General features: G+C 38.4%; 1 protein-coding gene across 24 annotated transcripts in view; it reads right to left on the bottom strand.

Moving 5' to 3' along the window:
* LRCH3 (leucine rich repeats and calponin homology domain containing 3) overlaps window positions 1-17,001 on the bottom strand; it is a 102,097-nt gene that overhangs the window by 46,463 nt on the left and 38,633 nt on the right. For 21 of the 24 annotated variants that reach the window (XM_032264266.1, XM_032264251.1, XM_032264257.1 and 18 more), the window contains exons 4-9: window positions 15,658-15,763; window positions 11,753-11,889; window positions 9,847-9,956; window positions 8,656-8,749; window positions 7,140-7,260; window positions 2,746-2,894 (exon numbers count right to left, since the gene is read on the bottom strand). In XM_032264266.1, coding sequence (XP_032120157.1) covers window positions 2,746-2,894; window positions 7,140-7,260; window positions 8,656-8,749; window positions 9,847-9,956; window positions 11,753-11,889; window positions 15,658-15,763 — 717 coding nt within the window. The remainder of the gene's footprint in view (window positions 1-2,745; window positions 2,895-7,139; window positions 7,261-8,655; window positions 8,750-9,846; window positions 9,957-11,752; window positions 11,890-15,657; window positions 15,764-17,001) is intronic. The other 3 variants (XM_032264262.1, XM_032264269.1, XM_032264253.1) reach the window with 1 other exon arrangement.

The raw sequence follows: 17,001 nt of genomic DNA, 5'->3' as shown, positions 1-17,001 counted from the left end.
ACCATTTTGAAATTTCTGTTTATTTAGAGACAGAGTCTCACTATATTGCTCAGGCTGGGCTCAAACAATCTTCCTACCTCAGCCTCTCAAGTAGCTGAGATTACAGGAATGAGCCACCATGCCAAGCTGTGCCATTAAAAAAAAAAAAAGAAAGTCTCTCCTAGGACGTTATATCAGTGACTTGCCCTTACCATCCTAGGTTGTTTTTTCTTTCTGTTTTTTTGAGACGGAGTTTCGCTCTTGCTACCCAGGCTGGAGTGCAAAGGCGTGATCTCGGCTCACCGCAACCTCCGCCTCCTGGGTTCAGGCAATTCTCCTGCCTCAGCCTCCTGAGTAGCTGGGATTACAGGCACACGCCACCATGCCCAGCTAATTTTTGTATTTTTAGTAGAGATGGGGTTTCACCATGTTGACCAGGATGGTCTCGAGCTCTTGACCTCGTGATCCACCCGTCTCGGCCTCCCAAAGTGCTGGGATTACAGGCGTGAGCCACCGCGTCCGGCATTTTTTTTTTTTTTTTTTTTTTTAAATACCAAATCTTGCTCTGTCATCCAGGCTGTAGTGCAGTGGCACAATTGGTTCACTGCAACATCCGCTGCCCAGGTTCAAGCGATTCTCATGCCTCAGTCTCCCGAGTAGCTGGGATTACAGGCAGGCACCATGATGCCCAACTAAGTTGGGTTTTTTTGTATTTTTAGTAGAGAAGGGGTTTTACCATGTTGGCCAGTCTGGTCTCTAACTCCTGACCTCAAGTGATCTGCCTGCTTCAGCCTCCCACAGTGCTAGGATTACAGGCATGAGTCACTGTATCCAGCCCCATCCTAGTTTTATGATACTGCAGTTATCTAAAATTATTCTAAGAGGCACATGAAATTTCATACTGGCTTAATTAAAAAAAAAATCATACCCTATTCAAGAGAAACAGTCTATGTATGTGACAAGTATTATAATAAAATTAAATAATAGTGTTTAAAATCTCACATAGGTTAGTTTTTAATAATCCATTTTTAGATAATATTCAGGTAGAAAAAAGATATTTCTTCACTGGTTGTTAAACCATTTAAAATAACATTGCTTCATCGTATTTTCAAAGATGCTAAATTTTATGAAAGCTTTATGACAAGTCATAAAGACTACCAAACGTTAACAGGCAGCCAGAATTTAAAAAATATTATTACAAAAGAGACAACATAATGAATTAAAGAAATAGTATTATTTTTCATAGTACAATAGGCATTGTCACTGTTAGTAGAGATACTCCATTTATACAACCTAAGTAACTGTAGCATGATCAAAGAGAAAGACAAAGAGAAAAGAAAATGGATTCCTTGAAGGATTATAATGTGTCATTGCTAATTTTAATTTTATTGCAAAATAGTTGCCCTTTGCTCCAGCAGGGAGACTCACAGCCTGAATAACAAGTAGTTTCATCAATGATTTGGTACATTACTATCTCTGGGCTGTAGGTCTTTGATTTATATAAGTTTATCCAACTTTAAATACAAAAATGTCTTCTGAATGCCAACAAAAAATACTGTATTCAAAAGTGTTCACATAGAAAGACCAAAGTCCTTTCTTTTTTTTTTTAAGAACGGTAATATTGGATGGGCACAGCGGCTCACACCTATAATCCCAGCACTTTGGGAGGCCGAGGCTGGCAGATCACCTGAGGTTAGGAGTCTGATACCAGCCTGGCCAACATGGTGAAATCCTGCCACAACTAAAAATACAAAAATTAGCCAGGCATGGTGGCGCATGCCTGTAATCCCAGCTACTCGGGAGGCTGAGGCAGGAGAATCACTTGAACCCAGGAGGCAGAGGCTACAGTGAGCTGAGATTACGCCATTGCATTCCAGCCTGGGTGACCGAGTGAGACTCTGTCTCATTAAATAATGACATCACTCTGTAACATGTTCTACTTGAAATGATTATTCTCTATTTCTTTTTTTTTTTTTCCTTTTAGCTTTCTCAGACCAAAGAGGTTATTCTCTGTTTCTGAAAGGCTAATACATCATTCTCTTAAAAGGACCCAAGTGTTTCTCAAATAACCACTGCTCAGAGTCTGAAACCAACTCCAGACATCAACATCACATACACTAAAGTGAAGCCATTTTATTATGCTGACAAGATAGGCTGAAGAATGCTATTCTATTTGAGACCCTTGGAGAATTGGCAGAGATTCTGTAGTGGGCTGAATACACATTTGTTTTCTAAGGCAATTCAATGCTCCACTTAAGAGATACCCAAGAATTTTAATAGCAAACAATTTATATTCTGTATGACTTAGCACAAAAGCTCCAATATAATTCAGCATATTATAAAAATTCTATGGTTAAGTTGCATGTTAACACAAAAGTCAATTTTTTGGTTTAACTGTTAATTAATTACTGATCAAACTATGATTTATCAGTTAGTAAAAATGAAAAAGCAATGAAAACAACAATGAAAAGCATCACTGTATTTTCCTTTGTATTTTCTTCGAAGGCCTGACAGTACTTAGACTTCTTTTATTCCTTCTGCAAAATTCTGGTCTTCTTGTTTTAAAAATAATCCTAAAGTCTACTTGAGACTACTGTCTGATTTTTCTGAATAAATCTGAAAAATTCAGTACTGAAATTAGAAGTGAACATAATGAAAACGATTAAGCTTACATCAACAAATCACTGATATAACAGAATTTTATACTATTATGAATTATTTTTATAATGGGATAGCAACATATTTAGGCTTAAATCTATGTACTACCTCATGAGAGATTCGCCGCTGTTCAATATACGCCATGAACTGTGAACTAAGGCTGTCTGCGTCCAGTCCCTTGGGCTGTCTCACCTCGTCCTCTTCTTCCTCTGCGGTACAACTGTCTATGTAGTCTATCTGATCCAGATCATGTTCCACTGTATACACCACACCCACACACACACAAGAAAAAACACACAAATTAGCCAAAAAAAGACATTTACTTATTTCCTTTTTCCCAAGATTTTCTATTTTGAAAGTGGGAGTGATGATAAAGTCTTTAAATTACGTAAGTCTTTTTTTAACCATTTTACGTCCAAGGTAAATTATATAAGTCTTTATTTTTATAAAATTTAATTTCATTCATCTTTTATTATTATTATTGAGACAGGGTCTTGCACTGTCATCCAGGCTGGAGTGCGGTGGTGCAATCTCAGCTCACTACAACCTCAGCTTCCCAGGTTCAAGTGATTCTCATGCCTCAGCCTCCCAAGTAACTGGGACTATAGGCGTGCGCCACCAAGCCTGGCTAATTTCTGTATTTTCAATAGAGATGGGGTTTTACCATGTTGGTCACGCTGGACTCAAACACCTGTGCTCAAGCGATACACCCACTTTGGCCTCCCAGAGTGCTGGGATTATAGACATGAGCCACTGCGCCAGGCACATCAGTGTTTATTACTTAGTTCATGGCCACTCAAACAAATAGTCTCCAGAAAGCCTTAGTCCTAGTTCACTAAAGAATGTTGTAGCTGATGACAATTACTGAAATACACAGACCTCTAACATTTTTCTTTGGACAGCTCCTTACTGTTTTAAACACAGCAGTTTGAGTTTGTGAGACAGTGAGAGAAGACTAATTTTTTTTGTTTGTTTTGAGATAGAGTTTCCCTCTGATGCCCAAGCTAGAGTGCACTGACGCAATCTCAGCTCACTGTGAATCTCTGCCTCCCTGGTTCAAGCAATTCTCCTGCCTCAGTCACCCGAGTACCTAGGACTACAGACGCACACTGCCCAGCTCAGCTAATTTTTTGTATTTTAGTAGAGATGGGGTTTCTCCGTGTTGCCCAGGCTGGTTGCTAACTCCTGAGCTCAGGCAATCCACCCGCCTCAGCCTCCCAAAGTGCTGGGATTATAGGGATGAGCCACCTTGCCTGGCTGAGAAGACTAATTTTAAAGACTGAAAAGTGCATCTTCTTGTATGACTTCATGTTTTAGATTTGGGGCTTAATAATATCTCTGAGGAGATGGGAGGTGGAAAACCTAACATTGTCAACTCAAAAGAAAGTAAAAGGCCACAAAAAAAAAAAAGAAGAGAAAAGAAAAGGTAGAAGTAAACTTGGCATGAAGAGAAAGAAATACTTTGTCTACTATGTCCCTTCCTATAATTGCTGTCAAGTAAACACAAACAAAAAAGATCAGAACAGCCGGGCGCGGTGGCTCAAGCCTGTAATCCCAGCACTTTGGGAGGCCGAGGCGGGTGGATCACGAGGTCAAGAGATCGAGACCATCCTGGTCAACATGGTGAAACCCCGTCTCTACTAAAAATACAAAAACATTAGCTGGGCATGGTGGCGCGTGCCTGTAATCCCACCTACGCAGGAAGCTGGGGCAGGAGAACTGCCTGAACCCAGGAGGCGGAGGTTGCGGTGAGCCGAGATCGCGCCATTGCACTCCAGCCTGGGTAACAAGAGCGAAACTCCGTCCCCAAAAAAAAAAAAAAAAAAAAATATATCAGAACAAAGATTTTCCTATTTGGAAAATTATTTGCAAGAGGTCTGCAATGTAGATAGTATAATAGTTTATGGATGGGAAGGGATTCATTTGAGGAATTTTTTCTTCTCAAAATGCTTTAGGGTGAGGAGAAGTATATAAATAAGATTAAGCCACATCGCTGTTCATCTGTTAAGTCTGAGAATACCCCACTATTTTTTTTTTTTTGAGATGGAGTCTTGTTCTGTAGCCAGGTTGGAGTGCAGGGGCATGATCTCGGCTCACTGCTTCCTGGTTTGTGGTTCAAGCAATTCTCCTACCTCAGCCTCCCAGGCACAAGCCACTATGCCCAGCTAATTTTTGTATTTTTTTAGTAAATATGGGGTTTCACCATGTTGGCCAGCCTGGTCTTGAACTCCTGACCTTGTGATCCACCCACTTTGGCCTCCCAAAGTGCTGGGATTACAGGCGTGAGCCACCGTGCCAGGCCAATTTTTAAGCTTTAAAGTAATAAAACAACTCCTTAAAATGGCACACTAGAAAAAAAACTTGCTACTAAGATGGTTTCTCCGAAGATGCATTAAACCACAACCCGTTATTTTTATGATGTTCTATAGGCTGCCTAAAAATCGCAGTTGCTTTTTTTCGCAACAATGAACTTGGAGAAGCCTAGTTCTCAATTCAGTCTTCTAGTTCAATTATTTATAAATAATCCTATAAATGTAATTAATATAAATTTTGAGTTATCAGTTTTATTAACAGCTACAAAGGATGGAAAGGTTATAAGTTTACATCCATATTAGAAACCAAGTACATAAATGCATTTTTTAAAATGTGCTAAAACTTGTCTGACTATTAAATAAATGGTTTATATTATGACCATTTCTGAAGAAAGCAACTTTACTTCTTCATACAATCTAGACTAGTGTGGCCAAAGAGAAAAATAACGGTAGCCATAAAGGTGAACCACATATGTCATTTGAAATTTTTTTTTTTTTTTTTTGGAGACGGAGTTTCGCTCTAGCCATATTTTTTTAAAGTTAAAAAAAGTAGCATTAATTTTAATATTTTACATTGTCCATATACAATGCTAAACATTACTATTTTATAGGCTTTTTTTCAAATCAAGTCTTCAAAATCTGACATGTATTTTATACTTAAATACATATCAATTTGGAAAAGCCAAATTTCTTTATTTTTTTTGGAGACACAATCTTGTTCTGTTGCCTGGGCTGGAGTGCAGTGGCACAATCTTGGCTCAAGCGATGCTCCTGTCTCAGCCATCCCAGTGGCTGGGATTACAGGCAGGCACCACTACGCCCTGCTAATTTTTTTTTTTCTTTTGTATTTTTAATAGAGACGAGGTTTCTCCATGTTGGCCAGGCTGGTCTCAATGATCCTGACCTCAAGTGATCCGCCTGCCTCGGCCTCCCAAAGTGCTGGGATTACAGGCATGAGTCATCACATCCAGCCTAAAAAAATCACATTTCAAATATTCAATAACCACATGTGGCTAGTGGCTACCGTATCAGCACAGGTCTCAATATTATTTTAAGTCTTAAACTGATGGGGAAAGACGTCTCATATGAGAGAAAAATTTAAAAGAAAACTACGGAAATGTAAATGAAATGATAACAACAAGAGTACAGAATATAAGATGGCAAGGAAGGCCAGGCGCAGTGGCTCACGTCTGTAATCCCAGCACTTTGGGAGACCAAGGTGGGTGGATCACCAGGTCAGGAGATCAAAACCATCCTGGCCAACACGGTGAAACCCCGTCTCTACTAAAAATACAAAAATTAGTTGGGCGTGGTGGCAGGCACCTGTAATCCCAAGTCCTCAGGAGGCTGACAGCAGAATCACTTGAACCCTAAAGGAAGAAGCTGCAGTGAGCCAAGATCGCACCACTGCACTCCAGCCTGGTCGTGACAGAGTGAGACTCTGTCTCAAAAAAAAAAAAAAAAAAAAGATGGTAAGGAACAGGACACGTAACCATTTAATTGAAATCATCACTAATAATGAAAGCTCTCCTTGGATAAGTAATAGATTTCTGGAAAATCAAAGTCATTTTCTTATAACTGGCCCTCAAAATTTAAACATGAAATTAAACAGTAAATTCAAACCAATTCAAGCAATACAGAATAGAATGCGAAAATCAAGAGTCTATATCGGAAGTATAAGCAAGTAGAACGAGTGTTGCTTGCTAATGAACTACAAATTTTTTAATGCCAGAATAAGGAAAACTGAGATTCAGATGCCCTTAAAAAGCATCTGACAATTCCAGATGAAGAAAAGGTAAACACTAAAACAACAAAATGCACAAAATCCTAGAAGAGATAAAATAACAACCATAGCAAGAATCTTAAAAAGGGAGAATGGTACTTCAAAAGGTCATCGTTAAATCAAGATTAACGAAGATCTACTCCAGGTGTACTATCTCTAATAAAGTTCCCTCCCACAATGAAAACAAGGGGGAAATACTGTATTTTAACTCTAAGACTGAAACTGGAAATCGTAGTTTCATCCCAATGGAAAATAATTTTTTTTCAATTATATATGAAAAGAGGTCTTTAAAAGAAGAGTGAAGAAGCTATAGATAAAGAACAAAAGAAGTGGGTGTGAAAAAGACAACTTTAAAAAGTTAAATGATTACAAACACTTTACATGTCACGGGAACCATGTTTATTTACCTCCACCGTTTGTTACTACTAAACTGCCCCGGTCCTCTTGGTACTGGCTTTCTCTTCGTAGTCTTTGTTCTTTAGTAATCTCTGCTACGCGAAGAGGCAGATCTGAAAATTCATCTGTAGGCTTAAAAAAGAAGCAGAAACATTAAAAACAATCATTTTAGTGCATGGCGGCTCATGTCGGTAATCCATGTACTTGGGAGAACGAAGCAGAGGGATCACTTGAGGCTAGGAGTTTAAGAACAGGATAGGCAACACAGCGAGACCACGTCTCTTCAAGGAATTTAAAAATATCTGGGTGTGCTCACGCATGCCTGTAATCCTAATACTTGGGATGTTGAGGCGAGAGGATCGCTTAAGCCCAGGAGTTCAAGGCTGCAACGAGACAGGATTCCACCACTGCACTCTAACCTGTGTGACAAGGCAAGATCCTATCTCGGGGGAAAAAAAAAAATCTGGCCTGGCGTGGTGACTGATGCCTATAATCTCAATACTTTGGAAGCCCAGGAGTTTGAGACTAGCCTGGGCAATAGAGGGAGACCCCCATCTCTTAAAAAAAAAAAAAAAAAAAAAAATTAATTAGCCAGGCATGGTGGCATGAGCCTGTGGTCCCAGCTACTCAGGAGGCTGAAGTGGGAGGACTGCTTAAGCCAAGGAGGCTGAGGGTGCAGTGAGCCATGATCGTGCCACTGCACTCCAGCCTAGGTGACAGAGCAAGACTGTCTCAAAATACGAAAATGATTCATGACTCCATAAATCTGTATATACAGATAGATTTAAAATATCTACATATGTATCTGCATGGATACAGCCGCATTTATGAACCCACCCACCAAGACATACAAACGCAAGTAATTCCAAATTTCAAGTGGGACGTGGTCTAAAATTAATTTGCTTTTGATTCCCAATAAACATTATAAATATAGGTTATTAGTCTTGCTAACAAAAGTTTATTAATAACTCAATGCATAGCTAAAATATTACACATAAGTAATTTTTACTTTTTTTTTTTTTTTTTACTTTTTTTTCTTCTGTGGACACAGTAATTTTTAAGAGCAGAAAACATATCATCAATAATTTAAAAACCAGGAAAACGACAGAATTAGCTAGGAAGTTATTCATCTTGAGCATATGAATACTCTTCACTAAGGTTCTCGTCTCTCTTTACCCATCAGCCTAAAGCCCTACTTGTTTTCTCACTTCTAGCGCCTCTGCTCAAGATTACCCAGCCTCTCAAATTTTAGGCTTCAGTTTCCACTGGCTCAACTCCTGCTTGCCTTTCTATGATATGAAACTATTAAATGAGACAATGAGGTAACAGACAGGTGGAAATACACGTGATAGAAAGCCGGTAAAGAAGTAGAACACCAGTTGTGGCAGGACTATGTGGGATTCTTGCCTTGGCTTTTCTATATTTTGTGTAATGAGAAATTGAATCCAGTTAAGACACATTCCATTTTCATTATTTTATTTTCTCTTAATCAGGTGTTATAACACACAGAATATAAAAAACACTTACTTCATTCCCTGACCATCTCTTATCACCACTGTCCACACTATTGAAGCCTGAATCAAGGGCTCCATAAGGGCGACTTGAGTACAGTTCTTCATGGCTACGGGAAAGAGACTTTGTTACTGCAAAGTTTGTTATTTTAACAACTAACAAATTAAACAGAGGCAACTTTCTTAAAAACAAGAAATGTGGCATTCAGTCACTTAACTATTAGAACTAAATGGTGTTTTTTTTAATATGAAAAATTCCAAATAAAAACAAAGTAAACAGAATAGTATGGGACTTCATGTACTCATTATTATCCAGCTTCAAAACAATGGCGCCTCTGCAATTCTTGTTTATCCAATGAGAGGTGAGTTTACTGGGACTGTGCTTTCAAGCAAAATTTGAGAGGTTCCAAGAGAAGGCCTGAGGGGTTCTCTCTTTTGAGCAAAGCCCATAAACATTATTTCACTTTCACTGAAACATCCATCCTGCTTGTTTAAAGGCCCTTGAATTTAATTCTTGCTACTCAAGATTACGTCATACTCAGGAGGCTGAGGTGGGAGGACTCCCTGAGCTCAGGAGTTGATACCAGGCTGGGTAACATAACCTTGTTTCAAAAAAAAAGACTATTCCAGATGGTTGGGATTGCCAAGCAGATGACCTTATAAGTCATATGTTATGTAGCTGAGGGACTCAAGACTTAAAAGATCCTGAAGTGATGTTAATGGTCAACAAATCCTACTCTTCACTCCCTGCAGAAAAAAATGAAACCCAGAAAGTATGAATGACTTGCCTTAAGCTAGTTAGCAGCAGAGGTAAAGTTAGTGTTCAAGTCACTCAGACCAGTAGTTTTCAACTGGAGGGCCCCAAAGGGACATTTGGAGACACTGTTGTCATCTTGGGAGGGTACTATTGGCATCTAGTGGGTAGATGCCAAGGATGCTGCTAAATGTCTTATAATGCACAGGACAGACCACAACAACAAAGAATTGTCTGATCTAAAATGTCAATAGCGCCAAGGTTGAGAAGCCCTTAGAACTACACTTTGCCAGATCTAGGTAATCAACTTTACAATTCATACAAGCTTTCTGAGAATAACAGTGTTATAACAGGTTATTTCCCTATAGTCAAACATTCAGGCAAATTTAAGTAACGATTTTATTTGATTCGTTGTACAAAAATATGATAGGTAAAGGAAAAGAATATACTTACCAGGAGCCAAAACCCAATGGTCTCCTATCATAATCTGGCAGATCTGGAGCAATCTTACAAGCCTGTATGTTCAGGTATTTAAATATGTGGATTTTGCCTTTTATACATATCTAAATAAAAGTAATATAAATGTAACCAAATTATTATACATCTGAAGTATGCTTATCATTATCAACTTTTTATGTAATGTATATTGAGAATAGGAGGCATTTCTATCAAGTACATACAGTAATATTAAAAAACAAATATTCTTATAATAAATTATACTATTTAGTTCAACATTATTTTAGGTGTTTAACTGGTAAATATAAGTTTTCATTTTCTAGTCACTAATAAATTTCAGTAATATATAAAATAAATAATTTTTGATTATACTGTTCAATTATCAAGTTAACTTATCTTTTTTTTTTTTTTTTTTTTGAGACAGAGTCTTATTCTGTTGCCAGGCTGGAGCACAGTGGTGCAGTCTCGGTTCACTGCAACCTCCACCTCCCGGGTTCAAGCGATTCTTCTACCTCGGCCTCCCAAGTAGCTGGAACTACAGGCATGTGCCAACACCTGGCTAATTTTTGTATTTTTAGTAGAGACAGGGTTCCGCCATGTTGGCCAGGATGGACTCGATCTCTTGACCTCATGATCTGCCTGCGTCAGCCTCCCAATGTGCTGGGATTACAGGCGTGAACCACCGTGCCCGGCCTCAAGTAAACTTATCACACTGATTAGTCTGCATAGTCAGAGATTTAAAGCATTTCTCCTCAATAGATTACATGAAGCAACTTTTACTTTTAGGAATCCAACAATCACATACAATTATATTTTTGATCATGCTTTCTTTGAGAGCGAAGAGCAGGAAAACATGAAATATTAAAATTACATATATTTCTGTTGCTACTTGTTCTAGAAGTCAAAACACAAATTCTTGAAGCTTATAAGACCCTTCTATTGTTAGGAAGTTTACTCATAAAGTTTTATAGTTGCCAGAGTAGCATACACAGCTGGGCATGGTGACTCTTGCCTGTAATCCCAGCACTCTGGGAGGCCGAGACGGGTAAATCACCTGAGGTCAGGAGTTCAAGACCAGCCTAACCAACATGGTAAAACCCTGTCTCCACTTAAAAATACAAAAAATTAGCCAGGCATGGTGGCAGGCACCTGTAATCCCAGATGCTTGGGAGGCTGAGGCAGAAGAATTGCTTAAACCCAGGAGGCAGAGGTTGCAATGGGCCAAGATCGCGCCACTGCACTCCAGCCTGGGCAGCAAGAGCAAATCTCCGTCTCAAAAAAAAAAAGGGTAGCATATGCTTGTATAAGATCATCTATAAATTGCAGAGTTAAAAAATAGCTAAGTGAAAATAATGAGTTGGCAAAAATATATAGGTTGTAGAATGTTCAGCATCTACATGTAAAGTTTCCTTATAATTATTACTATAGAGCTTCATTTCAGTCACTGATAAATGACCAAACAGTCTAAACTAGGAATTTATGACTTTAGAACTAGGAAGGTTACCATAACAATGGTCAGGAAAAGAAATATACGGATAATTTTTAGCTCTGAAAGCTGAGTATTTTTATTTGTCTCAAGCGTTTATGTTGTCTACACTCAAACTGTACAGAAAAAAATTAAGAAATTAAAATTTTACTAGAAAAAAATTAAAATTTTATTAGAAAAAGATTTAGGGAAGAATTCTTCAATTTTAAAAGAATACCAATTTAGAAAAAGGAAAAACACTTCTGGGAACCACATTGTTTATCTTCTAATCCATTAATTCAAGGCTTCTAAAGAATACGTTATGTATGTGAATTTATTTTAAAAGAAATTATTTTCTAACAGAACGATAAATGTACAAGAAATTTTAAATTTCATCCTTTGTCAACAAAAGTCCATACCATGCTCACTATGGTTTACCTGTGCAGGAGGCGACTGTAGTGGATTGTTATCCAGGGTGATCATCTGTAGGTGCCTGAGGTTCCGATAACAAACAGGAATTACGGTAATTTTATTGCATGAGAAGTCTAACCGTATCAAAGGCAACTCTGCCAGCTCTGCATGAAGGTAAAATGAAAATGACCAATTAATGATGTTTTAAAATTAGAGAATTTTTCCAAAAGCTTCTAGTTAAATATCACATTTACTCCCATTCTCTTTTAGTGACTAACTGGTAGTAAAGTGGTATAAATGAGAAAAGTGGTAAAGTGGTATAAATGAGATCTAGCTGCCTAAAGACACAATTACTAATAACAAGCAAGCAGCTTTGACCCCCACAGAACTACAGAAAGTCTCAGAAACTGGAGGCCCTGATACCACAAAAGGTGAGAGTAACAAAAGGATCAGACGACACTCTACATAAAGAACAGTTATGCCTGGGTCCACAGCCCCCACTGACACAGCTGGGGCACTATCCTTTTCCAGTGTCCCCAGGAGTCAGCAAGTTATTTTCTAGTGAAATTGAATAAAAAATGCTCTGAACTCAGGGATCCCAGGCACAATGCAAAGTCAGGATGAGTTGTCGGCTGAAATGGAGGAGTTAGGTGAAAGTCTACACACTTAACAGTAAGACCTCAGCACCTTCCCACCCCACCCTAACCCACTTCAACCCCAGGAATGGCAGTAGTTAAGAATATACACAATAATGTACAAGAAATGGAGCTTCTTTCTCTGGATAAACTTCACAGTCCCATATAAAAGGCCTTTATATAATGATATAGAATTTCTTCTAATAAAATACACAGCTTGCTACTTAATTACCATTATGCAATTTCTGCCCAGTATGCTCAGAACTTCTAATCAGTTATATAAAGTGTACAAGAAAGGAAATAAAATTAGAGTACATCACTTGAATTGGCAGGGAACAATGTTTACATAATTATAGTAATGTGAACCCTGAATAACAATTTAATCAAAAGTTGTGATAAAACTACACTGGGAAGATGGGAGGATGACAGTAAAGGCATGATATGATGATAGTGTAAGGAAATTAAATCCTCATCTATCACAACAGGAAGTTGACATAGGAGTCAAAGTCACCCAAACCAGCAATATCTATAAAAACATATCAATTAGACATATGTCAGCAGTCCAGGCACTGTGGCTCATGTCTGTAATCTCAGCACTTTGGGAGGCTGAGGTGGGCAGGCTGCCTGAGCCCAGGAGACCGGCCAGGCAACATGGTGAGGCCCTTGTCTCTACAAAACAATGCAAAAATTTCTGGGTGTGATAGCACGTGCCTGTAGTCCCAGCTACCTGGAAGGCTCAGAAGGGAGGATGGCTTTAGCCCAGGGAGTTCGAGGTTATAGTGAGCTATTATGATCATGCCATGCACTCCAGCCTGGGTAACAGAGTAAGACCCCATATCAAAAAAAAAAAAAGAGTCAATGAGTTTAATGAAGGTACATACTTTTGGCCATTGAAACTGGTGTGTAGGGACATTTGAGGCAGGGGAATTATACTATTTATTTTTCTTTTTTTTTTTGTTTTTTGTTTTTATACTATTTATTATAAGCTTAATATTTTTTGACTGATGTAATATCATATTTGGTAAAAATTAAAATTAATTTTAAATCAAAATGGCAATATAACAAAAAAGATATGATATCTACCAAACTGCAATGTTAGAAATTACCAATTAAGTAACACTAACTTCCATATTATTTAATGTGGAATAAAGCTTCACCTGCCAATCTCATTTCAACATATGTGCTGAGATTACAAAAGAAACTTTAAAAAAATGAAACTATTTGTGTGATAAATGGTTTTTGTCAGCAGTCTACAATCAAAATAAGATACAGAAATAAATTAGCTGATAAAACTATTAAGCTTCAATTGTCATCTGAAACACTCAATTTTCATTTTGATTAAAAATCTAGTATTTTTGTTAATTGATTTCACACTAAATAAATATTATTATAAGAGTAAGTCTTTAAAGATCAACCATAGTAGGTGAGTCCTGAGTACAGAGATAACACAAGAGAGAAATTTGGGATTATAAGGTCCTAGAGGACAGGATTTTGGTTTTGCTGAGGGCCTTCATTTACATTCCTGAGTTGGTAGCAAACAGAACCAGGAGCAAGTAAGGAAGGCCCTAGGATAAAGGGTGTGAAGGTTACTGGACAAGCCAAGTGAGAGGAAAGATATGCAAGATTTTGGTTGCAGTAAGTGAGTAAAGGTAGACTGAAAAGGTCACATCCTTACACATTTACTTGGAATCCAAAATGTCAAAGCTCCACTAGTATGTTAAAACTAAGTATTATGCTGAATCAAATTGGTGTAAATATTTGAATTCCACAGGGAAAGTAAAAATATCATTAGTTAATTCAACACTTATTGTGGCCAGGCACAGTGGCTCACACCTGTAATCCCAGCACTCTGAGAGGCCCAGGCAGGTGGATCTCTTGAGACCAAGAGTTCGAGACCAGCCTGGACAACATGGCAAAACCCTGTCTCGACTAAAATTAACGGGGCGTGGTGGCGAGTGCCTCTAGTCTAAGCTGCCTGGAAGGATGAGGTGGAAGGGATCACTTAAACCTGAGAAGTTGTGGATGCAGTGAGCCATGTTGGTGCCACCGCACTCTAGCCTAGGTAATGGGAGTGAGACCCTGTCTCAAAATAAACAAACAAAATATTGTGTACACTGTTAAGTCCTATTTTGTAAAAGAACCTAGAAAATCACTGTCACGAAAATATCTTCAGAAGATTATTTTTCTGGAATGTTTGCCAATAAATTTCTGTATTTGATTCAAATTAATCTAGTGAATAGCGGGGAAGAAAGTAAATGAGAGCACAGATGAAACAAGACTTGCCCTGAGCTGATAATTGTTATTGCTGGGTAGTGAGCAGAAATATATAAGAAGAAATGAATAGTCTGGATCTAATAAAATAATAGTTTTCATTTTAATCTTCTTTTCTAGCTTTTTGTTTCATGAATTTGTGAAAGATTGATAAATTATACTTAATTTGTTTAATCATTTTTATCATTCAAATACATGTATCTGAGATAACTAGTCTCTTTGGCAGTCTCTCACCCCATTTACCATTCACACTACACATCACCTCCACATGGTTCATTAGCCTCTGTCTGAACATCTCCAGTGATGGGTAAACTTAAGTTCAGGTCAAAGTTCATTTTTAAGTGAGTGCCAACTGTGGGAATGTTTTTCATTATACTATAATATCCCCTTATCCAAACGTTATATTTCCCTCAAACAGTCATGCTTACTGAAATTTTCAGTGACCCTACTCTAAGTTATTGATTACATCAGTTGACAAGAGGTAAAAATAAAATCAAAGGTTAACAGTTATCAAACTTTTCATTGAAGAGGCTTTTAAAATCCACAATGAAACAGGTAACACTATTAAGTAAACCATCAGATTTCAAACACTGGACGTAACACACACACACATTCATTCTCTCATTCTCAATCTCTCTCTCTCTCCCCCTCTCTCTCCTTTTTTTTGGACAGGGTCTCGTTCTGGTGCCCAGGCTAGAGTGCAGTGATGCTACCACAGCTCACTGCAGCCTTGATTGACCTCCTGGGCTCAGGGACTCCTCTCACCTCAGCTTCCTGAGTGGCTGGGACTACAAGCATGTGCCACCCCACTGGGCTAATTTTTTGTAGAGATAGACTCTCTATGTTGCCCAGGCTGGTCTCGAATTCCTGGGCTCAAGCAATCCTCCCTCTTCTACCTCCCAAAGTGTTGGGATTACAGGCATGAGCCACAGCGCCTAGCCTGGATATAATCCTTATACATTTTTGTCTTGATTGCTCTGAGAGAGCTTTAAAATAATAATAATAAATTATTTCATCATTTCTTACCTTCAGGTAAATGTACTAAGTGATTTCTTCTTACATTAAGGTCTCTCAAGGCCTCCAGGTTACCAATTTGGGAAGGGATAGTTTGAATTTCATTGCAGCTCACATCCTATTTTGAAAAAACACAAAATAAAGATTATCCTAACATTACAAACTTGTCTGCTTTAAACTGTCTAGAAAATTAGATGTTTGGTAGACCTTCCGGTACCTTACTTAACAGCTTGATTCAATGGTTCTGAAAAGAGACTACCTACAGATTCCAAGATTAATAAATTCAGAATACCGTAATTCTGAGATCAGCCAAAATAATTTGTAAACCCATAATTATGTGTAACAGAGGGAAGCTGCCTAGGTTAATAAAACCTCTGAGCTGCCACATTAAAACTTAAAATTCTTCCAATATGACTAAAAGAAAATAATACATTTACTATTTAGAAATGACCACTTGCTGCCAGGTGTGGAGGCTCATGCCTGTAATTCCAGCACTTTGGGAAGCCAAGGTGAGTAGATGGCTTGAGCCCAGGAGTTTCAGACCAGCCTGGGCAACATGGTAAGGCCTCATCTCTATTTCTTTTTTAAAAACAGCAAAAAGAATTTAAAAAGACTGCTTGCCAAAATTTTCAGTAAGCTTCAAACATTATTTTTTTAATTTTCTCAAAATATGCTTACAGAAAATACTATTTTTACTTTTCCTACGAATTAATAAATAGAATCAGAAGCTAAGACTTTTTCTTTTTTTGAGACGGAGTCTTGCTGGTGTTGCCTGATTTCGGCTCACTGCAAGCTCCACCTCCTGGGTTCCAGCAATTCTCCTGCCTCAGCCTCCCGAGTAGCTGAGACTGATTAGAGGCACGCGCCACCGTGCCCCACTAATTTTTGTATTTTTAGTAAAGACAGGGTTTCACCATGTTGGCCAGGCTGGTCTGGAACTCCTGACCTCAGGTGATCCACCTGCCTCGGCCCCCCAAAGTGCTGGGATTAGAGGCGTGAGCCACTGCACTGGGCCGGAAGCTAGATTTCTTAGTCCAATGCTCTAGGCATTAAAAGGGTTCTAAAAGAAGTTGAAAGGATATAGGTTCAAATCCTAGCTAGAAAAAAAAAAAGTTGAAAGGATAGAAAAACTGAGTCTGAGCCAAAAGGTAGTATCGGTGTATAATCTCTCAGAAAATACGTATGTTGAAAACAGCAGTTTGCTTTCACTTAATGAAGAGGAAAAAACGAAAGAGGCAACGAGGATATTGCTGAAAGACCATCAGATGGGAGTGGAGAGTTTCAGGGACACTTTTTTTTTTTTTGAGACGGAGTTTCACTCATGTTACCCAGGCTGGAGTGCAATGGCGCGATCTT

This window comes from Sapajus apella, unplaced genomic scaffold (assembly GCF_009761245.1).
Source record: "Sapajus apella isolate SASKATOON/1434 unplaced genomic scaffold, GSC_monkey_1.0 scaffold143, whole genome shotgun sequence".
NCBI classification, from domain to species: domain Eukaryota; kingdom Metazoa; phylum Chordata; class Mammalia; order Primates; family Cebidae; genus Sapajus; species Sapajus apella.
Note: the sequence above shows the minus strand (reverse complement) of the source record. Positions and strands in the feature narration are given on the sequence as shown.